The sequence below is a fragment of the Bos indicus genome, chromosome 4, assembly GCF_029378745.1.
Source record: "Bos indicus isolate NIAB-ARS_2022 breed Sahiwal x Tharparkar chromosome 4, NIAB-ARS_B.indTharparkar_mat_pri_1.0, whole genome shotgun sequence".
In the NCBI taxonomy this organism is placed as follows: Eukaryota; Metazoa; Chordata; class Mammalia; order Artiodactyla; family Bovidae; genus Bos; species Bos indicus.
Genome location: NC_091763.1, coordinates 63,219,333 through 63,245,433, shown reverse-complemented (window position 1 = coordinate 63,245,433; position 26,101 = coordinate 63,219,333). Strand labels below are relative to the sequence as shown.

At 44.5% G+C, this 26,101-nt stretch overlaps 1 protein-coding gene across 1 annotated transcript in view; it reads left to right on the top strand.

Moving 5' to 3' along the window:
* BMPER (BMP binding endothelial regulator) overlaps positions 1 to 26,101 on the top strand; it is a 252,042-nt gene that overhangs the window by 11,489 nt on the left and 214,452 nt on the right. The window contains exon 3 of the mRNA XM_019958783.2: positions 23,472 to 23,571. Within this exon, the coding sequence (XP_019814342.2) occupies positions 23,472 to 23,571 (100 nt within the window). The remainder of the gene's footprint in view (positions 1 to 23,471; positions 23,572 to 26,101) is intronic.

Below are 26,101 nucleotides of genomic sequence, written 5' to 3'. Positions count from 1 at the left end.
TAAGAAATGATTAACTGGACTACTGCCTTTATTTTAGTGTATGGCCAGTTCCTATGATGTGTTTACTCTGAACTTCTATCAGGGCAGATGATGGAACTTTAGTAGAGGTGACTGCTATCTTTTCTGTAAAAGATAGAAAACCTGGGAAATGTTTGGGGCTTAGCAAGATGGCTGCTTCTCTGCTCCTCATTTTCAAAAGTCTACCTGTTTAGTGTTCATCTCCTGATGGCTAATCGAAACCTTGCTTTCACAGTGAGGCCGACCTGTCCTTTGTGGCACTGCCGTTGAATGAGGAAGTGGAAGGTGGGAGGCAGAAATGTAAAACTAATCACTGAACGGAGCCACTGAGACTGATGCTTCAGAATCCTCTCCCTTTTATTAAATTTATTTATGTTTTTAAAAAATCTGATAATTTTGTATGCTTAAATTTTTAGTTTTGGCTGAGAGGCATGGCTTGTGGGATTTTAGTTCCCCAGCCAGGGTTTGAACCCATGCCCTCGGTAGTGAAAGTACAGATTCCTAACCACTGCACCACCAGGCAGTTCTCCCGCTTTTGAAACGTGCAGAGCTCTGCTGTCTGCCCCAGCCCCAGTCACTCCGGCTGCTCACGGTGTAGCAGGTGATCCCGCATTAACTGATGTGACTGGATTTGGACTTGCAGACCCTCCACATTCATGGAGCGTTGTGTGCTTTTGACCCGCTGTCTCATCAACTCTTCTAAGAATCTGCCTCTTCTCTTTGAGAGCATGTTCTGTGTAGTAATGTATGTGGTTAACTTGGGCAGATTTATCTTAGGAGATGAGGTCTTCAAGTGTAAGAACCTTGTCCCCTCATCTCTGGAAGCCCCAAAGCTTCAGCAAGAGGTCCGTAACCTTGGGACTTGAGTGGGAGTCAGGCTGGAGTTTCCTGTTTATAATTTGGGTTGTTAACACTTGGGATCGCTACCCCCCAGAATGGAACTCCAAGTTCCAAAACAGGATTCTCCCAGTGAGTTTGTCACAGAAGTTCAACCCCGTCTATAAAAGACATCCTAAATAATCATTGCAAAAACACTTTTTTTCTTCCTTTGAAAGGAATGTACTCCCATTTGAGAACTAAAGTCATATAGACATTAAGTCCTGCTTTTACTTGTGACAAAAGAAACATTCTCTCTTATAGAAATACCTTGCTGCCTTGTAGGCGACAATGCAGGAGGTGCCTGAGAGGGGAGGATCCAGGATTATCTCAGTTCTGTTTTCAAAAATCACAGTGAAAAATGCCTTGGACCCCCTTGGCTGCCATTCCCATCATTCCCTCCCCCTTCACTGAGCCTAACTCCGAAACCGGGACACAAGCCTCAGTGTTTATATTAGGTTTTGGATGTTAGCTCCCTTGGCTTCTGCGAGCCGACTCTGTTGAAAATTATGTTTTTCTTTTAAGGACAAAGGCCTTATTGTATGTACACGTTGTGCAGTGTAATGAGTTTTCTGTTTTTTTTTTTTTTTTTTTTTTTTAATGTTAGGTAATGGGCGGGACTAACCCAGATCTGGCAAATGAGAAGTTCAAAGGTCTATACCCTGAGTGGCAATTTGAAGGGTTCACGCAGGTAACTCAACCAGAGAAAGTGAGAGGGAGGGACAAGTTGCATCTTTCCTGACTAGAGCATGTCCCCTGAATGCCCTGCTTTGATGGAATAACCATAAACCGGCTGTGGGAGAGGACCAGCAACATAAGTGATGATACCCCAGGGACACTTCAAAGAGAATGACAGTGACTGTAAAAATCACGGAGATAACTATCCTCACATTTTCACTTATAAAAGCACGCGTTTCCAAAATAACTCTTGTACTCTTGGTCAAGTAAATAGGTTTTGGCCAGATGATTTTTTCATGGCCACAAAGGCTGCAGGCGTAGGCTGAGCATCTTATTTTGAGATGCCGTGCAGCGGGCTCTCTGGTTGTGCTGCTGGCCTCTGCAGCTGTGGGTGACCTCAGAAAACTATTTCCAGGACAGGTGGAGCTGGTGCTCTGAAAGGAGGCAGGAAAATTAGGAGGCCCGAAACTGTTTTTACATTTATTTGGGTCTCACTGAGAGGCATTTTTAGCATCTTTGTCTTAATTTTTTTTCCTTCTCTCTATGTAAAAAAAAATTTTTGGAACCTTTCCTCTCAGGTTCCTCTTGGAGGCAGATCTGCAGACTATAGCATTAGCAATAAGGTTCCTTTCCCTCCTCACTGCTTTCCTTTTAGTGAGTAAAGCAACGACATTTGCATTCTTTTCTGTATTTATTCCTAGAACTTCTTACTAAAAAATATTGGGGGATTCCGTTTCCATTTTATTTTCTAATTGAACAGACCTGTTTGAGGTAAGTTATGACAACTGCTTCCTCTAGGTTTAGAGAGCAGGGCTGCATCTGGTCAGTGTCTTGTGGGACTTGCCACTTCTGCCTCAGGAGAGCCTTGCTGTGCTGTTTGACTGTCTGTGGGCTTCCCAGGTGGCATAAGTAGTAAAAACCTGCCAGCCAGTGCAGGAGACGTAAGAGACATGGGTTCAGTCCCCGGTTTGGGAAGATCCCCTGGAGGAGGGCATGGCAACCCACTCCAGTATTCTTGCCTGGAGAGTCCCATGGACAAAGGAGCCTGTGGGCTACAGTCCTTAGGGCTTCAAAGAGTCAGACACAACTGAAGTGACTTAGCACACATGCGCTGCCTCGGTACCTCTCAGAAATTCATGAATTCTAGAGGCTCTCAGCCTGCTGGGTCTCTCCTGGGTTGTGGATTTATAGAGTGAAAGCTGTAGCATCAGGACATTCACATCCCGGTGTTTCTAGGTCTCAGGGGGATGCTGTTTTCCTGAATGGGAAGACTAATCAGATATTCTCCCACTTGAGAGCTGCTATGCCATGTTCCTGGGTTTATGCTCCTTGAGGGAATCGGGCCTGTTAGAATTGAGATGAGGCGATTTCCTGTTTTCAAGCATGTGTGAATCAGGGGTTCCAGTACCCAGTGGTACCCACCAGAGCTCAACTTGCAGTCTCATTAGCACAATAGGTGAGCACCCAGACGGAAATTCCTTTCCCTTAAGAGGTGACTCAGTCAGAGTCTGGGGAATAGTTGGATGGCAGGGAAGGGGGCAGGAGCCTGCTTTATGGGTAGGTGTCTTTAATTAGTTCCGAAGTGGCGTCCGCTGGAGGAACTGGCGCTTCTTCCTTCCCCCTAGGATAAGCACGTACCAGGTAGCAGTGACCTCCTTTCTCTTGTGTGTGTGTAGGGAACTAGTTGGGATTTATTAAAATATGTGATTTTTTTTTTTCTGTTTCGTAAAAGCTGTACACTGGGCAAAGGCAAAGAGACATTTGATTAAAGTACTTTACACACCACTTGGGGGCCAAGTTATAGAAACAGCTTCCAGATTTTGGGTATTTGGTGTTGACCTATCAAAACAACAATTTCTTACAGTTCGACCTAATATGTACTTTAAGCACCTCGAGAATTTTTCACTGGAGATACTTATCCTGGCAGGTTATTTTGGTGTATCTTAATGAGGGGACCTTTAAATTCAGGGTGAACTGACACTGGTTTCACAAACTAAAAATAAAATGTGTTGATATGGTAAAACATAACCCCTCTTCATCTCTGAGCCCCCGGCTCTGAATTAATGGGTTCTCCTGCACATCCTCAGGATGCCTCTGATGGTGGAGGGGGAGGGGAAGGGAGGAAACAACATTCACCTTGGTACCAAGGAGAGGGGCACATGGTGACCTGCAGGAAACATGGGAACCGAACTGCAGGACTGAAGTAGGAGAATGATTGATGGTTATTAAACACAGCACATATGTACTGAGCATTTATGTTAATAATGGCCTGAGGCGCTGTGAGATTGGAAAAAAAAAACTTTTTTCCTGCATGAACGAAAGAGATTAAATTATGTTCCAGATAGTTTTGAAGTTAGATCTCTTTTATTGCTTTCAAGTTCTTTGAAAATTGAAGAACTCATGCAGGCCATAGATATTAACTCTTGGTTGGAGTATCTGATTAATCAGAACAAATTATTCTTTGTGCTGGATGACATATGTGTATGCTGCTGTTGCTGCTGCTAAGTTGCTTCAGTCATGTCCGACTCTGTGCGACCCCACAGATGGCAGCCCACCAGGCTCTCCCATCCCTGGGATTCTCCAGGCAAGAACACTGGAATGGGTTGCCATTTCCTTCTCCAATGCATGAAAGTGAAAAGTGAAAGTGAAGTCGCTCGGTCATATCTAACTCTTCGTGACCCCATGGACTGCAGCCCACCAGGCTCCTCCGTCCATGGGATTTTCCAGGCAAGAGTACTGGAGTGGGTTGCCATCGCCTTCTCCAGACATATGTGTATGCTGCATGTAAATATGTATTGTACATGTAGGCATTTGATGTAAAGCTTGGGTCATGTATTTAGTTTGCAATGACTTTTTCTCATGAGAGAGTCTCAAATAAAAGTGTGAAAATGTGATTGAATCAGAGGTTGCATGTATGTTGGGAGAGACCCTTAGAGCAGAGCTTTGCTCGCTGGTGGCTAAGGACTCACAGTTTCGTCCTCATCACTGGCAGCCTCTCCTCCCTCCTTGCCTGCCCACTGCAGTCTGATGACTTGTCTTCTCTCACACAGTTGTAGGCCATTAACAGGTCAGTGGTAAGAATTCTCCCACCTGGGCCCCAGCAGAGGTGACTCTCAGTTTTAATGAACATGAGAACCCCCCAGGGAGCTTGTTAAAAATGCAGATTCTAAGGTTCTATTCCAGAGATTCTGACTCAATACATCTGACAGAGATCAAAGAATCTCCATTTTTTAAATTGCTATTACTATCAGCATCACCATCTTTTTTGTTTTTTTTTTTTAAGAATCTCCATTTTTAATAACCTCATCCAGCGACTCCACGCAGGAGCCAGTATTTGAAAAACCTCCCATCTGAGGTTAGGAGAAAGAGAAGGAAATATGAATATAACCATGAATATAGGTCAGTTCCCCAATGAAGCAACATGTTCTCTAGTGGTCAGGTACATTTGAGATTCTGTTATTGGTACCAAACTTATCCACAGGTCAACTCATTTACATACGTTATTTTTATGGACCTTTGCAGTTATCTTGTACATCAGCTGTCTTTATTGATGTGCTACTTTTTTCTCTTTGTATCATCTCCTCTCTCAAGCCTCCTCTAGTCACTTGATCAGAACTAGTCACTTGTTCTTTGAAGCCTCATGTTGATTTCTCATATTATAATCCTTATTCCTGCCTACCCTGAAGTTTCAGTAATTATTCACATGGCTGTCTCCCTACTGGACTCTAGGCTTCTTTAGGGCAGAAATAGTGTCTGATTCTCACCATCACTGAAAACATTTTGCATGGCACCTTGCATTCTGTAAGTCTCAATTACTATTTTATGAATCAATACCATGTTCTTAAATTGGGGATAGCCTGACCTTCATCTTCCTCAAAGCCACCCTGGGAAGGAGAGAAGGCTTTCTCAAGAAACCTGTTTCACAGTTGAGACAATGAAGGCTCAGAAAAGTGAAACAAGACAAAGCTCACACCGCTAATCAGTGAGAGTCAGGGCTACAATTCAAGTATGGGAATCGAGACCCATCCTGGGTAGACTCCACAGAGATGTCTCTCAGAATGCTTCCTGACCACAGGGGTTGAGAAAGCACCCCAAGGGGGCTAGTGAGAGAGACCCAGGAACTAACTTCCCTGGGAATTATGTTTTTAACAGTCCTTGTAGTCCAGTGAGGTAGACACTGGCGCCTTTGGGTGGGACAGGCTGACCCTCTGGGTTGCTGCCAGCCTTCTCATGAGGCGGATTCCCACAGGAATACACTCTGTTTCCTGTGGTCTTTCTGTGATGGGCAGCAGCTGCAGGGTGAAGCTGATATGACGTTTGTTTGTTTCTTCTCCAGCCTGAGTCAACTAGATGTAGCAATTTGACAAAACAGCCAGGGTTTTATGACAGACTTGCTGGGATCCAGCAGCATCTGGAGGAGCCAGAGGCAAGCTGTAAGAGCTGAGGGCCAGGTGAAGCAGGATTTAGAGGTGTTCCCCACCCCCACCCCTTCCATTTTCAAACCTCTGTAACGGGAGCTATTTCCTTCTGATGGCAGCTTCCGCCCAGCAGGTCCCTTCCTCATCAGGAACAGACCCATTCTGGGAAATGTTTGTTCTTTCCGCTCTGTTGATGGCACCCGTTTTCTGCCCACACTTTCCTCTCCCTGATCAAGGAGAGTAAAAAGTCAAGCTGACAGGTTCTGATTCGTGTTACCTTCACATAATTCTGGTCATGTTGCTATTTTACATACTTTTAATGAGAATCCGTTTTTTAAAAAAAATTTTAAATTAGTCCGGCCTTCTATTGTTCCAGGGTTCCACCCTTATCATTTCCATCTTTATTATTTTTTTAACCATGTTATTTTCTTTCTCTGTTATTAGCCTAGCGTTTCCATGATGTCACCACTCTCCAAGTTTTGTGTCTTGTTTTTCTCAGTTTCAGTTTTTAATTCTTGGTTCCAGCCCAATAATGAAATACATAAACAATTACAGTGGGGTGGTGGTGCTTCCTGCACACCCCACGTGGACCAGACAGTTGAGGGATGGACTGTCCAGTGGGGAGCTCTCTGACATCAACTGAGTTGGAAGAGTCAGTGGAGGCCAGAGGAGAGCCGTTTGTGATAATGATGAAGTGGTCGAGAAAAAGATGGCTGGGAATAACTGAAGCACTAGCTAGAGCAGTGTCAAACACCCAGGTGGGGGTTTAGTAAATATTATTCACTAATGATGGTGTGCTGATATCATTTAACCTGGTGGACAGAATGCCCAGGGGAATGTTGACGGCCTTCAAGTATGTGGGAAGAAATATGATGTTGAAAGGACAGAGAGGAGTACAAATCTCAAAGTTGCAACATATCCTCAGCTCCAGCTTCTCCGCCGGCTGCTCTCTGCTTCTTGCTCACTTTCAGAATGCACTCCAAGGTGGTTCTGGGGTCTTGGCTTCCCTGCTTCTTGGCCAGTGCCTGCCTGTGAGCGCAAGCCACTTCCCTAGATCCCTGAGTCCTAGTTATCCTGCCGTAGATGAGATCACTCATACTCCCAGCTCTGAGCCATGTTTGTTAGGATCAGAAATTGAAAGCAGGGTTTGACTATGGGCTCTGTTCTTTCCAGGGATTTGATTTTAGATCTTAGTTCAACTGAGAAGAAAAACCTAAAATGGCGGGTTTTCCTTTTCCTTTTCAAGTCCTAGGGGTTTAATGTTCTCTTACTCCCAAACTCATCTCTTAACACTTGCCTAGCGTTTGGTTACTGGTCTCTGTTGGGTCCTAGCTCCCTTAGGACACAGGTTCTAGACCTTTTCCTTGGTGTTCTTAGATCTTCTAGGCAATCAGCATTTTCCTGAGCTAGAGTCTGTTCCCTCGGAGAAGTAGCTTGGCAGGCATGGTAGTTATTAGCACTAGGGTAAGGAGTGGCTGGAGAAGGCAATGGCACCCCACTCCAGTACTCTTGCCTGGAAAATCCCATGGACAGAGGAGCCTGGTGGGATGCAGTGCACGGGGTCGCTAAGAGTCGGACATGACTGAGCGACTTCACTTTCACTTTTCACTTTCATGCATTGAAGACGGAAATGGCAACCCACTCCAGTGTTCTTGCCTGGAGAATCCCAGGGATGGGGGAGCCTGGTGGGCTGCCATCTATGGGGTCGCACAGAGTCGGACACAACTGAAGTGCCTTAGCAGAAGCAGCAGCAAGGAGTGGCCAGCAGTAGCTCTCTCATGAGCCTTAAATAGCCACACTGACAGCTGTGCTGAGGCATCTTGGTTGGTAGGTATCTGACATAGTGGCAGGTGCTGAGAGAAAGTGACCTCTGGTGGTCACTGGGTTAATATAATAGTCTGAACCAGTGATCTTATACGGTCGTGGGCCTTAGTGCCTGAGGGGTGTGTGTGTGTGTGCACATGCATGTGTGTATAAAGACTCACACATATAGAGTTCTCTATGGGTTTATAAGAATTATGTTGATTTGGCTACTCTTTCTTAGACCTTTTTATCCTGGGTCTTCCTTATCTTGTTGAACTTTATATATTGGAGGGCCCCAGGATTTGATCAAAACATTCTCTCTGTTTATACTCCTTCCCTAGGTGATTTTTATATAAATTCATGGCTTAAAAACATCTATATGCTGAAAGTTCCCACATTTGTGATCCCAGCTCCCTTACCCCTCAAGGCATGCATGCATGCTAGGTTGCTTCAATCACGTCCAACACTTTGCTACCCTGTGGACTGTAGCCTGCCAGGCTCCTCTGTCCATGGGATTCTCCAGGCAAGAATACTGGAGTGGGCTGCCATGCCCTCCTCCAGGGGATCTTCCTGATCTTCCAGGGGATCTTCCTGACCCAGGGATTGAACCTGCATCTCTGCAACTCCTGCATTGCAGGTGGATTCTTTTACCGCTGAGCCACTGGGAAAGCCCTGACCCCTCAAGGGTAGGCTTATAAATTCAAATGCCTACTCGGCCTCTCCACGTAGATGCTAGGAAGCATCTCAGACTTAAAATGGCCCAAGCAGAGATTTCATTTTCCACCTCTCCTCCAAATCCCGTTTCTTCCAGCCGGCAGTATCAGTTGCACTGGTCCATCTTTTCAGGGATCAACCATGATGTCCTGAGTTCATTTTTCTCTTATATCATATGTTCGATCTACTAGCATATCTTGATGGCAAAACCTTGACAATGTATCTGATAATTCCTATCTTCATGATCACTTTTGCCTCTGGACAATACATTATCAGGCAGTGGCCATTGAAACGTATACATCCAATTATTTTTGACCTATTTACAAAAATTCCCCCAGTGATTTCTCATCTGACTTGGACTGCAGTCTGAAGTCTAACTACAAGGCCTGCAGGATCTGCCTTCTGATGCTGTCCCTGACTCTACCTCCCAGAGCATCCTCCTCTTTTGGTCTGCTACTCTTGCATGATCTCCAGCTCCCTCTTAACAAGGGTGTCTGCTCTTTCCCGTCCCCGGAACACACTTATCCAATATATTTGTTGTTGTTGTTCAGTCACTAAGTCCTGTCTGACTCTTTTGCAACCCCATGGACTGTAGCCCTCCAGGCTCCCCTGTCCATGGGATTCTCCAGCAAGAATACTGGAGCACGTTGCCATTTCCTTCTCCAGGGGATCTTCCTGACCGAGGGACCCAACCCCATCTCCTGCATTGGCAGGCGATTCTTTAGCTCTGAGCCACCAGGGAAGTCCCATCCAATATAGTTACACATTCTCATTTCTTCATTCTGGCCTCTGGAGAAATGCTTTCTTTTTTGAGGGCCTTTTTTTCTGACCCCTCACCTCTGAAGTACACAGCCTGTCATTCTGTTCCCTTGTCCTGCTTTGTTTTCTCCATAGCCTCATCAGTGTCCCTTGTATCTCGCACATCTTTGTTTCCTGAAGGTCTCCCTACTAGAATGTCAGCTCTGGAGGCTGTGGACTCTCCCAGTCACGCTATATCCCAGGGCCTGGACCACTGCTGGCCCCTCCAGCGCTGGTGCCCTCCAGAGCATACCTGTTGGATGACTAAGTATATGCCGTGTTTAATTTATTTAAATTTAATTTTTTGGTTCAATTAAATTGAATTAATTAGTTTTTAATTAATTCAATTAGTTGGCTTTAATCTTTTGATTTAGTAATTTGAAGATAAAACTCATTCTCTTCCTCAAGGATAAGTTATGTATTTTCCTTTCCACTCTAAACTCTGCTTTTTCTATATTGACAGCTTGCCATATTCATGGCTCACGTTACTCCATGTATCAAGTCAGATGGTGGGGAAATTGTACCAATACACAGACAAAGCTGAAAAGCTATCTCCAATGAACCAACTAAAATCATAGTAAAATAAGCAATAATAACTGGAAAATAAAATGTGTGCTTTAGAGAAGTGGTTTTAAAAATAAGTATTACTGCTCATGGGCTTCCCCAGTGGCTCAGTGCTAAAGAATCTACCTGCAATGTAGGAGATGCAGGGGATGCGAGTTCAGTCCCTCCCTGGAACAAGAAAAGATCTCCTGGAAGAGGTCATAACAACTCATGCCTGTATTCTTGCCTGGAGAGTCCCATGGACAGAAGAGCCTGGCAGGCTGCAGGGTTGCAAAGAGTCAGACACGACTGAAGTGACTGAGCACGGCACACAGTGTGTTACTGCTTATTCTTGGTGACATAATAATGATTGGTTTTGGAATGTAAATTAAAATTCAGTATGTGGGTATTTTACAATTTACTTAAAACATATGATGGAAGAAAGACTAGCAAAGGGTGTTAAACTTTACAGTTTCATAGAGCAAGAGAAAAGTGGCAAAGGATTTCCCATAATATGCATAGGATGGGCTGCTTTTCTGTTGGTGGTGCCCAGCCATATTGCTGCACCTACTTTGGAGGGCACTGGAATGGCATCATTGAAGGAGATTCCTGTTGTGGGTTGTCAGATCCCAAGGGTCTAATGTAGGAAGATCGAATTGTCTCAGTGAGAGAATTGTATAACAAAACTTTTTGGAGGCTCATTCAGGGGCGCACGTACGGTCTGAAGAACCAGGAGGGTTAGAATGATCTCTGGGGGTTTATGGCAATGGAGGTAGGTTGAAACAGACCTTTGCCTCTTCTGAACTAACTCATGACTGCCCTGCATCCACTCATGTTGCAACATGTGAGGTGCTTCTGCCGTGTTTGTGCTCTGGCCCCTCTCCCTCTTGGACTGGAATCTCTTCCAGGGCAAAGGATGGATCTGATTCATATGTTCTGTTCTCAGCAAAAACCTGGCACAGTGCCTGGCCCACCACAGGGGCTCAACAATATCTGTTAAACAAACTCACGCATTTTCAGTCAGATAGGTTTGAATTTGTGGAGCCAACATTTAGCCTGCAGAAAAAACCCAAGTTTGTGGCCACGATGTCACATTTTCTAAAGGCCGTTTGTCTTCTGTTGACATTTTTGTCTTATTTTAGATGTTAAAGCTTCAGAGAAGCTGTCTTAAGATGAAATCCTTAAGAGAAACCAGTGGCGAAGGGAAATAATCATGGCCAATCATTTCTTTTTTAAAATGAAGCATGCGTCGTGAGTCCTTTTAGCAACAAGTTTATGTTAATGGTGTTTTATGGGTGACCAGTCACTTTTATTTCTTCATAACACCTTAATCAGAAATGGATTATATGCAAAATTGGCATTCATTGATTGTTTCATGAGTTTGAAAGTGGAAGCCAGTGAATTACAATTACATTCTAAACCAATGAAATAAATCTGTGGCTTCTCCAGTTCTTTCTGACATCTGCATGTGGCCCTTGGGGAAGACTTGGTGACGACGAGAACAGGCTGTTAATGGCCCTGGTGAATGAGTCAGACCATCCCCAGCTCACATGCTTGCTTTCGGATGAGGGATGCTGTCTGAGACTCACTTTCTCCGTTTTGTGAATTTCCATCTGGCCAGAGGGCTCCTGTCCCCTTGTTGCTCTGCCTGACATTCCTCGGGCTAACTGGACACCCTCTGCCCTCAGCACCAGAGTGAATGTAGTCCAGGAGCAAGGATGTTTCCAGCACCTGATACATCAGACAGCCTTCACCGTTATCCGCAGGCAGGACGGCAGGAACGAGCTCTAACGCCTGCTATCCCAGGGGTCCCTTTGAAAGCCTCTGTGATTGCTGGTGGTCAAGGTCAATTGTACAGATGTCTTTAAAAGTGTCTCACTAGTGACCAGAAAGTTACTTTGTCAAGATGACAGATGGGCTGTGAGCAGTTCCTCTGCCCTGCCTGTTCCCTGTGATGTCAGCTCCATTTACTTGTCAAGGTTAGGTATTTTTGTAGCTCCCCCAGCATGTGGACTTTCATGGGCAACCTGTGGAAAATCTTCTGTTCTCTGCTGTGAAAAATCAGCTCGGTGGCTTGCTGCTGACCCACAGGAATGAGGGGCAAATGTGGACCTGGTGAGTCCCACTCACTGTGGTCAGAAGATGCAGGCAGAGATACCTGCTGAAAGAGGGTGACAGCCCTCCAAAGCTGGTCTTGAGAAGTGGTTTGTCACCACCAAACACCCTGGCAGGACACGGCCGGGGCCTAAGACATTCATTCACTCAGTTTCCATGTTTTGGATGTGTTCACTCTCCATTGCCCAGACAATCATCTATGTGTACAATTAAAAGGGTCCCTTGAGTTTGCAGTTTCTTTAGGTAGCCAGGGAGCCCAGCTTGTTATATTGTGGCGAGTAAGAAAGGGGGCTGCTGAAATAATATCTCCGGGGAGCCTTCCTTAACACCATATCAAGAGCTTTCCCATGGAAGTGACTCCGATTTTCTTGTTGTCTTTAACTCCTGAACCCTCACACCTTGCTTCCTCCAGTGCCCCTGCTGGCCTAGGCAGCACCTGGTCCCAAGACTGAGAAGCCTGGCTAATGCCTCTGATGATGCCCTCTGATGAAGATCCCACTGGTCGTTGGGGTTGGACGCCCCATCTTCTTGCTAGTTCAAAAGAACTCACCAAAAAGGCATAAAAATATTCTTAGAATCTCACTCCCCTCCTTTTTTTGTGTGTTTTAGGAGAGGTAGTCAGAGAAAAAGCTCATTTATTACTTGTCATGTGCTGAAGGGCGCCCGTAATATAAAATAGTCAAAGATACTGGGAAAGGCAACTGGGCCACTTGTGCACAAGACTGTGTCCTTTGCAGCCTCTGTTCCCCTTATACCTGGGAAGCGATGAGTTCTTCCCATAGTGGCAGTCTGTGGATGCTTTCTCTGCAGCCCCAACTTCATCCTGCATCCCAGCTGTTTGAATCCCTTTTGATTTTGAGGAGAAAAAGGTAAACTCAGGAATTGTTGCTGTCGTTCAGTCTCCAAGTCATGTCCGACTCTTTGCGACCCCATGGACTGCAGCACGCCAGGTCTCCTTGTCTCTCACCATCTCCCAGAGTTTGCCCAAGTTCATGTCCATTAAATAGGTGATGCCATCCAGCCATCTCATCCTCTAATGCCCCCCTCTGCTTCTGCCTTCAATCTTTCTCAGCATCAGGATCTTTTCTAGTGAATCAGCTCTTGACATCAGGTGGCCAAAGTATTGAAACTTCAGCTTCAGCATCAGTCTTTCCAATGAATATTCAGGGTTTATTTCCTTTAAGATTGACTGGTTTGGTCTCCTTTCTGCCCAAGGGACTTTCAGGAGTCTTCTCCGGCACCATTTTTCTAAAGCATCAATTCTTTGGCCCTCTGCCTTCTTTATGGTCCAACTCTCACATCTGTACGTGACTACCGGAAAGACCATAGCTTTGACTAGACAGACCTTTGTCAGCAAAGTGATGTCTTTCCTTTTTAATACACTATCTAAAATTTGACATAGATTTATCATTTGACTTGGGAATGTGAACCACATAAAGGATGCTGACAATCACTCCTTTAAGGTCATGTGCCTGGCTCCTGTTCTCTGGTAGAAGAGGATGCAGTCAGTCCACCCTCTGATTTTCCAGTCTGCTTTTAGGAGCCTGAGTGGTGTCCCAGAGCTGCATCTGTGACAGGGTGCCCTGCACTCAGTCACTGGCTGCTTTGTGCTCAGTCCATTCCAGTTACATTAATGTGGTGCTGCCAGCAGATCCCTTGCTTATACGATGTACAGTCTAATAAAAACCAGGCAGTGCTACTTTCTTTGGGCTACTATTTTTATTTGGTGGTTATTTCTTTTGTCTTCTGCCTTCTCTAATGCTTTGGTTCTATTTCAAAATATGATTAAACAGAATGAGAAGCTGTTTGACACTGCCCTGTTTTAAATCAGAGCTGTACTTGAGTGGCTGGGACAGTCTAATGGCCTGTTTCTCTTTGTTCTGAGAGGTCCTTGAAAAGGTGCCCCCCCACCCCACAAAAAAGCCAGACCTAAATCTTTAAACAGCTTAGGACCCCCAAACAATCCCCCCAACAAACTAAAGCCCATTAAAATAGAATTGAAATGTTAGGTAAGTTAAATGTAAAAAGGGCCTCCTTATTAATCCCCCGCTGCTTCTGCTGGCACGTGTCATATTTTCAAGGTACAGTATCAGGAGAATACTGTCATTTCGTGATGTATTAGGGCCATATATCATCAGAACATCGTCCTGGTAGAGGATATGGGCACTAAAAGACACGATTCTGGCCAGACAGAACAACAGGGGGTCTTACTTCTTTTCTCCAGCCCCTTGCACCCCCTATGCCTTTTTCTTTAATCTCCCTCTGTTTTGTGTTGCAGAGAAGTGAATTTCTTCATGGGATATGACTTGTTGCAAAATAATCGGGGGGCCCCAGTGGACTTCATAAAGTCTTTTAAATGGCTGGGCTTCAAGGGCAGCTTTGTTCAGAGTTTGAGCCGTTAGCTGGGCCGGGGAAGGCCGCCTTTGCCAGGGTCCAGGTCTCTGGGGTAAAGGCTTGCTGAGCCTAGACTAGAGGCAGAAAGAATAACACTCCCAGATGGAGTGCAATGAATGGTGAGATGTTTTGCAAGATGCTTTCACATTAAGTCTCCAAAACTATATTCTTGCAAGATGCTTTCACGTAAAGACTCCAAAAGTATGGCTATGGGATGCTGCCAGCCTCCTGGGAGAGGAACACTCTGTCCCTGTGCTCCCAAATCACGAAAGAAACCAGAGGACTTGGAGGATTTTGGTCCAGGCTCTGGTCTGACTTGCAAATGACAGGACACTGAGAGACTGACACTTGTTTTGAGGTTTTAAGTCAGAGACTTAATCTATTTTTTCTAAAAGGCACTATTTTTACTCTTGTGTTCCAAACAGAATCATAAACTAAGGTTTGTAATGGTCTTAAAATGGGGAAGTGCTTAACGATGGCACGCATTTAAATGTGTTGGCTGCAAGGAAGAGATGGCTCATCTTAACCTCTAAACCAGGCAAGCTGGTATAGCGATGAAATCACCGACTCTGATTTCAGCGAGACCTGGGTTTGACTCTCTGCTGCAGCTATGTAGAGCTGGGTGAGCCTTTTAACCTCTCTGAATATACACAACTACATATAAAATGGATAACTAAGGAGAACCTATTGTATAGCAGAGGGAACTCTACTCAGTGCTCTGTGGTGAACTAATTGGGAAGGAAATTGAAAATAGTGGATATATGTATACGGATGACTGATTCACTTTGCTGTACAGCCAGAAACTAACACAACATTGTAAAGTAACTGCATTCCAATAAGAACTAATAAAAAATAACCTCTCTGAGCCCCAGCTTTACCCATAAAATATGGGTAAATCAGTGCATTCTTTAGGTTTGTTGTGAGGGTTAAAAAGGACATAATACACAAAGCATGTTCAGCACAATCTAGCAAATAATAGATTTTCTATAAATGTCAGGCGCTATTATTCTTAATAGTTCAGCAACCTGCCTGGAAAACTATTACTGCCACTTCATAGAATTTTGTTAGAGATAGGTCAGCTCTGGCTTTTGATAGTGAAGGCATTTGCAAAAGTGGTGGGTGTTGGGGCGTTCAGAAAAATCTGGAAATGTTACTTTACATTAACAGCAAGGGCCATTGACACCCCTCACCTCTACTGACCTTGGATGTGTCCAGCCTCTTCTACTGACCTCGCTCAGTTGGGAAAGAGAAATGTTGGGAAACCATTCTCCTGGCTGGGAAGTTTGGTTCATTTTCCCTATTGAACACACTTTCTTCACCTTAAAAATGGTTGTGTTGGTGTGTTTTCAAAGTTCATTGAGCTGAGAAACATGGCCTGCAGCCCTGGAGCCTCGTACTTGTACACTAAGGCTTTGGAGTGGACCGATTTGCCTTTTTTTTCCCCTCCTCTTAGCTCTTTTGGTGCAAGAGTTATGGAGAAGTCAGTTGTACTGTCAGTAACAAAGAACAAGCAAGTCCAAGCTTAATTAAAATAATAAATCATCGATCGAGTTTACTACTGCCATTGGCAACCACTGAGCTATCTCAGTCTCCCTCACCTTCCACTGATTCTTTTCTGAGAGATTAAGAACAGATTTCATCCAGAGGAGTCCGGCTGGAGCAGGTACAAACTTGTGTTGTCTCCTCTCGGAGGCTCATGCTAGCTTGGAGGATTTCCCCAGATTGTATGTTCTGGAGAGGGAATCACTTCACTTTTTCAGTGATCAAAACCAGGTATCAATGATACCTATCCCCCCTGGGTCTTTTCTTTCAGTTTCTGTCTGTAACTCTGCATTCTAGAACTGCAATTTTTGCAGTTAGGTCTGTTTATTTGAGTTTTGACCCATCTCTTCTATGGCATCTTTTTAACAGGGCAGGGGACCTCACATGTCCGACCCAGGTGGCCTGACTTTCCAGAAAATTTCCAGACTCGCTCAACTACATACTAATCTAGTCCTAAACTCTCAACAGTCATGTAGGAGCTAACCTAATTTTAATATGATACACTCGTAAAGTTTAATGCCGTGCCTTAGCAACTAACCTCCCTGGCTGGCCCCTTAATCCCAGTCTGGGAACTGGGTTTTCTTCCCAAGTTCACTGCTAGCTAGTTCTTCGAGGGGCCTGAGACACTTAACTTCATTGTGTGCTATTCCTCCGTCTGCAAATCTTAGGAAACCTGTGAGGATGAATGAAATAATGTCTGCAGAGCTCTTCAGAAGAAAAGTGCTATGTAAACATGAAGTATTATTCTTCTGTTTATGAGACGTTTTATAACATTGCCTAGGAGAAATTGTGACCGGTGTACAAAAGTACCGTAAAATTCCTTGTTGCTTCTTGTGGGGCTGAAATTGGGTTACAATGGGGCACTTCAAGGAAAAGTTGACCTCTTTGACTACATGTGCGTGAAGACTTGGAATGCCAAGGAGAATACATGCGCTCATGTTGGATCACCTTCTTCCTTGGGAAACTTGACAGAAGACATCTGTATCCCTCAAAAAAATTTCCTCTGTGAGCAATTTTAAGACTCTCAAATAGTGAAACACTACTGTTTGTGCACTTCAAACAAGTTCTCTAATAAAGAGAATTTGATTAAGGGTCCAAGTGTCTTATTTGTGCTCACCATCCGTGATGGCTTTTGAGTCAAGGTGGAGTTCTCTTCTGTGATTCTCACTTGGGGCCAGAGGTTACACTGCAGTGCTGTGTGATCCTGCTCAGGTCTGGTGTCTTGTTTCCTCCAGATTTCTGGAGCATAGAAAGGAAGCTTGCTATGTGGTTTCTTTCTCCCTCCCACAGCACTGGGTCCAGTGGCACATGGACCATATCTTTGGTTTGGCTACTTTAGAACTGCCATTCTTCTCCTTCTCCAAGTCACTGTCCTAGACATATGTGCCCTGACTGGAGCTGATGACAGAGGGAACGCCTTAGTCAGAATCAGTATGAACCTAGCCCCATAGATATCTGTATTTTAATAGGGGCTCATCCCTCCCTAAATAAGGCTACAGTGATGAAATGACAGAGCATGTGCACACATGCAGGGTAAGGGCAGGGTAGTCTGGCGGGGACAGACTCCAGACTCCACTGAGAGCAGAGGACACTTACTACCTGTGGGATAAGGCAGCCAGTGGAAAGGGAGTCCTGAAGGCACGGCTTTGTGTGTTCCCCTTCTCACCAGAGAGGCTGACTTGGAAACCAGTGTTTTTGTCTTTTGGTAGTCTGGAGAGTTTCTAATTTAGGAAAGAGAATTCTACCTATTTATCCCCTCTAATGATACTACCTGGCCCATGTACCTTATTGACATATTTTGTTGTTCATTTGGGGCAGAAAAAAATATTACAACTTCACAGCCTTCCTGATTTTCTGAAAAAGGATCTGGCACTTAGAATTTGTGAGTTCGCCAAATGACAGCTGTTTGCCTCCAAGGCAGGCTTTGCTTTCATAGAAGACAAGAATGGAGGGAAAAATCACACACACCATCTTTTAGATGCCACCTTCTAGGTCTGCCACCTTCCTAATATAGCTAATCACAGGGAGGATCAGCAGGCAAGGCACCCAGTATTTTCATTTTCCTTCTTATTTCAAGAAATGTGTGTTGCCATTTCATTGTCTAGAAATACAGCATCTGCCAGTTGACATTTCTCCCGGATTGTTCTATCATATCAGCTGCTGTGTTTTCTTCTCCAGATTTTTATTTCATTATTATTTTTAAATATAAATGAAAGATCAGGTAATACTTTCCATAGTCCATAATAGGATTGGGACTGGAAGAATCTTAGAAAAAAAAATATCTTCAAGACTTTGGCTTGAAATAAAAAGCATCTCAAAAACTTTTTTTTTCTCATTGAGAAAAGCAAACAGGAAATTCTCACCATGGCGATTTGCTGTCTTCTCTAACCTCCTGTCTCCCCACCCAGCCCAAATCACTGAGAGATGATTTCCCTCCACACCAGACACTGAAAAATGCTCAGGAGGCACTGGCAGGTCTCCTGGCCACATTTCTAAGCCCAGGGTACTCTGTGCTGCCATCTAGTGGCACATCTTAGACACAGCAAGCCAGCTGGGGGAGTCCTGTATGAACTTGGCTGTGGCCAGAGCTGTGGTTTGGCTTGCATCCTTATAGAGCTTTGTTGCCAGCCATGTAATTTTTTTTTCCTTTTTACTCCTTATGCCCTCTTTAATGTTGTTTGTTGGCACTTCATTTCATGTGCCTCCAGAGGCTGTTTTGAGTTTTGATATATTTGGTCTTTCCAAAAGAAGGCATTAATGCAAACAGATGCCTTTGACAACAGGTAAATGACAGGCTTGCTGACCCTAGAAAGTGGAAAACATGGGGAGACAGAGGCTGAGAATGAGAAATGTGATGAGGTTTATTATCCTTAGGCATGGGCTAGGTTGGGTTTTTAAAAATCTGACATTTTCCTCCAGTGCATTTTTACCACCATTTCTGTGGCGTAGATTTGGGAAGAGTCAAATTCAAGCTGAAATCTTGGGGAAGATTTACTTGGAGATATGAGCCTAGCCATCAGCGATGTGATAGGCACAGATAACTATCCATGTCCAAAATAGTGCATCTTTCTTTGTTATCAGAAAGAAGCTGGTGTTTGTGGACCTTCTCATGGTTGGTGATGACAAAGCACCTTGGAGTTATTCAGCTCTTGTCAGTGCGCTCACTTCACGTTTGTGGAACCACCTGCAAGGCACCAGTCTCCCCTGGGGCCTTGGAACTGTGATGTTCTTTAGTTCTTGTTAGTATCCCGAATGCCTGGGAAATAGTTGGTGCAGCATTTAAGTGCATGCCTTCAAACAGGTAATGCATCATGTTTGGATCTTCTCAAAGTCATTTTAATGGCTAACCTTTCCAGATAAAACCGAAGATACAAATGCTCACCACACTTGCATTAGCATAAGTGCTAATATAGTACTTCTCTCCAGTCCCCTGGGAGTTGCAGAGCCTCTCAAGGCGCTCCCAGGGTCTAATTCGAAAATGAATCCAGACTGTCATCTCCTCCCTTTATGAATGAGCAGAATCCCTGCGAGTCCCCGAACTCCACACTCTCCAGCTCACCCATCACCTTTCCCCTAGAGTGAGGTACATGGAGCCTGGGGATGGGTGGGCCCCGCCATCCCAACAGCTCCGTTTCTACACGGTCTTCTTGTCTCAGTACCCTGATGGCTTTGCAAGGCCACTGAAGCATGGGAATAATGAGCCTACCCCAACCAATGTTCCATACGATGTTACAGAAAAACTTGAACGAAATTTTGGGCCAAACCAATATTCCAGATCTGCCTTTTGTGGGGCTTGGGCAAGCTGACTAACTCTGGTTCCTTAGCTATAAAATGGGGATGATGTGGATTTTTTTTGTGAAATAATGCATATGCAACTCTTAGCACAGAGCCTGATGCATAGAAAGTGTTCGGTAAGCATGAATCAGTAACAGAAAACATTTCTTGAATGAAAAAAGGAACTGAATGAGCCGTGATCTTGAGTAAGAGCAGAGCACACTTGGTGCACGTGTGGTGAGGTGGCCAATGGAAAGGGAGTCTTGAAGGTACGTCTTTGTGTGTGTACCCCTTCTTACCAGAGCAGCTGGCTTGAAGACCAGTGTTTTTGTCCTTTGGCAAAATCAGGGAAAGCAAAGTGAGTGGTCTTAATTAACCTGTGCTTGAATTTACTCTGTAGCTGCTGGACTCAATTAAGGGGATGGAGGAATCAGCCTTTCACCAGTGATTCTCTGAAGTTTTTCTTTGTTTCTTGGAGGGCCTGGGAATCTGAGCTTGTGCTCCGCATCCACGCAACCAGACAACAGGGAAATGATCAGATCTGGCAGCTCTGTACCAACATGACCCTTGGTAGAAAATAAAAACCTCCCAAGTGTTATCAGAAGTGGGGAAAAACTCACTAAACCTACAGCTAAGGTTAAGGTTTGTTCTGTGTGTGTGTGTGTACACAAAAAATTCCAGATGTGAATCTACAAACCATCTGGTTGAAATAACTTTTGTGCTGAACTGTAATTACAAGCTATTTATTATGGATCTTGGATCTATGGTTTTTGACTGCCTGCTGGGTTTCTAATTTAGCAGAGTTCTGACATGTAAGAGTATGTGTCTTCCTGTTCATTAGATCCCAAATTTTGACTTCACATGCACTCTGACTACCCTTAGAATTTTTAATTCCTTGTGTCTAAGGAGTTTTCCTTTTAGAGAGGAGATGTACTTGGGGGTGCCTTTTCCTTAAGGCAGAAGCCAGGTGTGCTGAATGCATAAAGCTGATTTAACAGATGCTCTGAGGTAATGCCTTGGGTGGGGACATCTGGTATCAAAACTATGGTTTTGTGTAACTGCTCTTTGCGAAACTGAGTCAATGTTCATCATGCCAAGCAGCGTATATACCTGATCAATGTTCTTGATTACTTTGGTGGTGGTTAAAGGGCACTATAATTTTTTAAAAAATATACTCCTTTAGTTTGAAAGGTGACCATAACTATGTATTACATTTGTAATTTAAGAAGAAAGTATGAACATAAGTCACAGGGTTGAGACTGACAGTGAATCATGATGCCACCTTTATTATGAAACAGAGAGGGCGAGGGAAGGAGCTTTGCCCGGCTCGGAGCCAGGATATCTGGGTTCAGGTTGGAGTCAGCCATTCACTCTGGGACTGTGGACAGCTCCTGAGCCCACCTGGGTCTTGCAGGCAGGAAGAACACTCTTCTCATGGCAGTGGTTCTCAGCCTGGGCTGCACACTGGAATTATCTGGGGAGCCTGGTCCTGAGAGAAATCAGATCTGAGTTTCAGGGGCTGGGAGACAGTGCCAGGCTTTCTGAAGAACTGCACACGGGTTCTGATTAGCAGCCCAGGGTAAGAATCACTGCCTCATAGTGTTTTAAGGAGTTGGTGAGATTCTCTATGAGAACTCTTATCACATAACAGATGCCAAAAATGGGGAAAGAAAAGGAGACTGGATTACTCAGCTCAACCACACCTTCTGATCAGACACCAATAATCAGTAAATGAGAAAACTAGAAGTCTGTCTACCAGCCTTGCAGGAATGGGTACAATGGCTGAAGACTGATGCTCACTCTTTCAGTGGCCAGGCAGATCCTGGGATGACCCCGTCACAGTGTTTACCATTGGCCTTGGAAATGATGGCCATTTTCTGTGTGTGGCATCCAGTGGGAATGTTTGAGCAACATTGGTTGGGGTGGGCTCATTATTCCCATGCTTCAGTGGCCTTGCAAAGCCATCAGGGTACTGAGACAACAAGACCGTGTAGAAACGGAGCTGTTGGGATGGCGGGGCCCACCCATCCCCAGGCTCCATGTACCTCACTCTAGGGGAGAGGTGATGGGTGAGCTGGAGAGTGTGGAGTTCTGGGACTCTCAGGGATTCTGCTCATTCATAAAGGGAGGAGATGACAGTCTGGATTCATTTTCGAATTAGACCCTGGGAGCGCCTTGAGAGGCTCTGCAACTCCCAGGGGACTGAAGAGAAGCACTATATTAGCACTTATGCTAATGAAAGTGTGGTGAGCATTTGTATCTTCGGTTTTATCTGGAAAGGTTAGCCATTAAAATGACTTTGAGAAGATCCAAACATGATGCCTTACCTGTTTGTAGAACAAAATGCATGTGAACCAAAAATACTATGTCACAACAGCAAGATTGAGACTGTAGCAAGTGTCTACTAAATGATAGGTGTATTTAGTAGACGCTTGTTTTATCTTAGCACTGATTTAGAGCTGCAATTTGGTGTATAGGCTGAACTTGGACTCCCAGTCCCCAACATACCATCCCTCCCCACCTACTCTCTCACTCTATCTCTCTCTCTCTCACACACACACACACACACACACACACACTCAAACTCTTATAGACACTCCTTACATCTCTCCTTGGTGCTAGAATAGAACTGGAGAGATCTTCTTTAGTCTCTTGACTTTGAAGACCACTGGGTACACTTGTGAATCTTCCCAAGGTCTTTGTTAGGGCTGAGTCTCCTGCACATGTCTCCTGCACATGTTCCAAGAGTGTTCATCTCGAGGTAAGAGAGCCGGTCAGTTGCTCCTCTCTAGTCTGTCCCCAAATCAGGCGATGAACGTGGTCATTCCAGCCTTGACTCAGGGTAGGAGGTGGGCCTTGTGTACGTTTGTGAGCTCAATTTTGAAATCCACCTCTACCACTGCAAAGTTATATGATCTTCAAAAAGTAATAGAGCTACTTGGAACAGCAATCTTCCTGTGCATAAATGAGAGAGTGATGATATTTATCTCCCAGGAGTTTAATAAGAATGATTACTCACCTAGCACTTAGTAGACATTTTTCCAGTCCCAGTCTTGTGGAAGTGTTGTGACATAGTATTTTTGGTTTATGTACATCTTGTTCTGCAAACAGGTAATGCATCATGTTTGGATCCTAAAGTCATTTTAACAGCTAACCTTTCTGGATAAAAACAAGATGCAAATACTCACTACACTTTCATTAGCATAAGTGCTAATATAGTACAGCTGTCCCACAGCTATAAAACACTGACGCCTGTGTCTCTGCTTGGCATGGGGAATATTATTTTTTCTCTTACTGAGCCGATTCAATACTCAACTTTGTCATTATTTGAGTTGGAACTTTAGATTGCTGCATTTTAATGCACTCTACTATTAAGGATAGTTGGACGGCCGTGTGCAAATATTTTTGTTCTCACAATGCAGTCCTGGCCCAGGTAGCCCAATGGGCAAAATATGATTTACACAAATATTATCATTTCTATAGTGTGTACCAGAAAGAAATGGTAGAGCAAAAGAAAGCTTCTGTCTCTCAGAGTTTGGTTATCTATGTTAAATTGGCTGGTCAAGAAGGGACTTTCCATCCTGTTCATCTGCCTCTAATCTCAGTCTGTTCCTGGATGGGTATACCCGCTCCAGAAAGAGCAAAATCTCGTTGGCAATCACAGAGTTGTCTCGTGAAGATGAAGGCAAGATAGGAAGAGGGAAGCTGGGAAACGCTCAACTGTGTGCTAGGATTCTGGGGATTCTGTTTGAAGCTGATTTCAAATGTGTCTTTTTTTTTTTTTTTTTTTTTGCCTAGAACAAGGAAGTGACCTGTAAGAGAGAGAAGTGCCCAGTGTTGTCCAGAGACTGTGCCTTGGCCATCAAGCAGAGGGGAGCCTGTTGCGAGCGGTGCAAAGGTGATTTATGTCTTGGCTGCCTTTTTTTGGCTGTTCCTGCAGGCGTTTTTATTTCTCTTCCTCTCACCTTTCTATTCATTCAGCTTTTGGCTGGGATGCAAGGGGGTGTCAGGAGGGAAGCGAGTGAGTGTTGGGGGGCTGGTGGTAAGGAGGAATCTCCTAGTGGGGGATGAAAGCATAGAGAGCATCTGCATCGTTGGCTTATTTTCTGAGGCAAATTGTTAAAATGTCCTGGAAGAGATGTAAACACGATGCCCCTGCATGTTGATACACACACACACAAACCTGTTTTGTCAAGAAGTTTCAGCACTCAGTTTTTCCAGGCTCTAGCTTGCCCTGCCCACCTCTGCCAGAGGAGTCTTTAAGACCATTTTGTATCATTTTGGCCCCTATTAAAGTTTTTTCTTCTGAATTAAACGGAAGTCCTTCCCTTTGTCTTTGAAACATCCTTAAATATTCTTATTCCACCCCGCCCCCACCCTCCGCTCCATCTCCTGTGACTCTCCAGCATGCCCATCTCTCTAGAACCTGTTCTTCCAGCCTTGTTTCTGCCTTCACTCAGGTCTTTCCTCCCAACCTGCCCAGATGCTGCTAGTGCTCAAGGTGCTCCAGCCCCTCATCCATCACATCATAGCTAAGTTTCCATGGCATCAGAAGGCTACACAGACATTTCAGTGACGTGCTTTTTCTCCTTCATTGTCTCGTTTGTGTTCGGTAGATTGTCAGCTCCTCAGGACAAGAACCAGGGGACCTCTGAAAGAGATCTTGATCTGGTGATGATGCCTAGTGTATGTAGTGTGGTCCTGCAGACGTCAAAATGAGCACAGTGCTTCAGGATGTGGCTCTGGAGTCACACTGCCAAGTCTGATCCAACAGTCCTGGGTTGCAAAGAGATTTCTCACCCCAAAGATGCATCCTGGGTTGTAGAATGTTCCCCAAAAGTTCAAATCCACTAGGAACCCCAGAATGTGACCTTAATTGGAAATAGGATCTTTGGAGATATAATTAGTTAAGGTCGTGCCGGATTAGGGGTGGCTCCAGATATATTATGCCTGGTGTCTTTATATGAAGAGAAAACAGAGACACACAGAGGAGGTGGCCATGTAATGAGAGAAGCAGGTATGAATGCCTGGGCTGTGTTGCTGAGATTCACATTATTCACTTGCTCTGGGGAGAGAAGCTTAGCATCTGTCTTTTTGAAAAGCTCTTGGGGGATTTAATATGCAGCCTGGGTGGGGACCTCTGAAAGAGATCTTGATTGGGTGATTTCTGCCCTCACAGAAGAGAATGCAATTTTGGAGCAGCAAGAAAGGGTCCCCTTCTGTAGAGCTCTCAAAAGCAGTTCTTTAGAAACCAGGTAAACTAAAGCACCATTTCTAGTGACAACCCCCAAGTCTCTATACTCAATTGAGTTTGAACTTTTCAGCACACACTGTTATATGAAGTCCACATGTCAAGAATTAATGCCCAATTGTTTGTGAGTGACTATAATTATAAGAGTAAACTATAATGTTTAAGGCTATAAATAAATGCATGAGGCAGAGGTTGGAGTTGTGTTGCCACAAGTCAAGGAATGTCTCTGGCTACCAAGAGTTGGGAAAAGCCCAGAGGGGTTCATCCCCAGAATCTTCAGATGGAGCATGGTCCTGCCAACACCTTCATTGGAACTTCTAGTCTCTGAAACTGTGAGAGAATACATTTCTGTTGTCTTAAGCTCCCAAGCTTGTGATAATTTGTCACAGCAGCCCGAGAAACTAATACCTCAAGGTTTCCACTTGAGCAAGTAGAGACGTGGAGCCTCTCTCTGCCGCATTCCCTCACCTGTTAAACGAAGATAGCAATTGGGTTGGAGAGGTAGCTAATGGTAAGAAACAAAGTGTTAAGCACAGTGCCTGGCGTGTAAGCATTTCTCAGTATAAATATAGTGGGTACTCTATAAATACCTTGGACTTGACTATAACAATGTGTTTTCTGAAGCCTTTTGGAATAGGAGTAATCAGTCATTTACTTCTCACCTCTTTCCTATGGAGTTGGGAGTCAGATGTTTTACTCACATGACTTTGGAGAGCTATGGATGCAAGACTTGAAATAGTAATTTCTTAGGAATCTCCCAAGCTGATGGTCAGATAAAGTAGTCACAATTAAGAATACATTGCTGAATTAATGTGTGTCTGATTTACTGTTGATTCCAGTACTCTTGCCTGCAAAATCCCATGGTCGGAGGGGCATGGTGGGCTGCAGTCCATGGGGTCGCTAGGAGTTGGACACGACTGAGCGACTTCACTTTCACTTTTCACTTTCATGCATTGGAGAAGGAAATGGCAACCCACTCCAGTGTTCTTGCTTGGAGAATCCCAGGGACAGAGGAGTCTGGTGGGCTGCCGTCTATGGATGGTCGCACAGAGTTGGACACAACTGAAGCGACTTAGCAGCAGCAGCAGCAGCACCTTAAAGAACCTCTTCCATTTCATTCTCTATCTTTTAACTGCTGATTTGCCAGCTTCATCTTGCAAGGCAGCCTCGGCAGTGA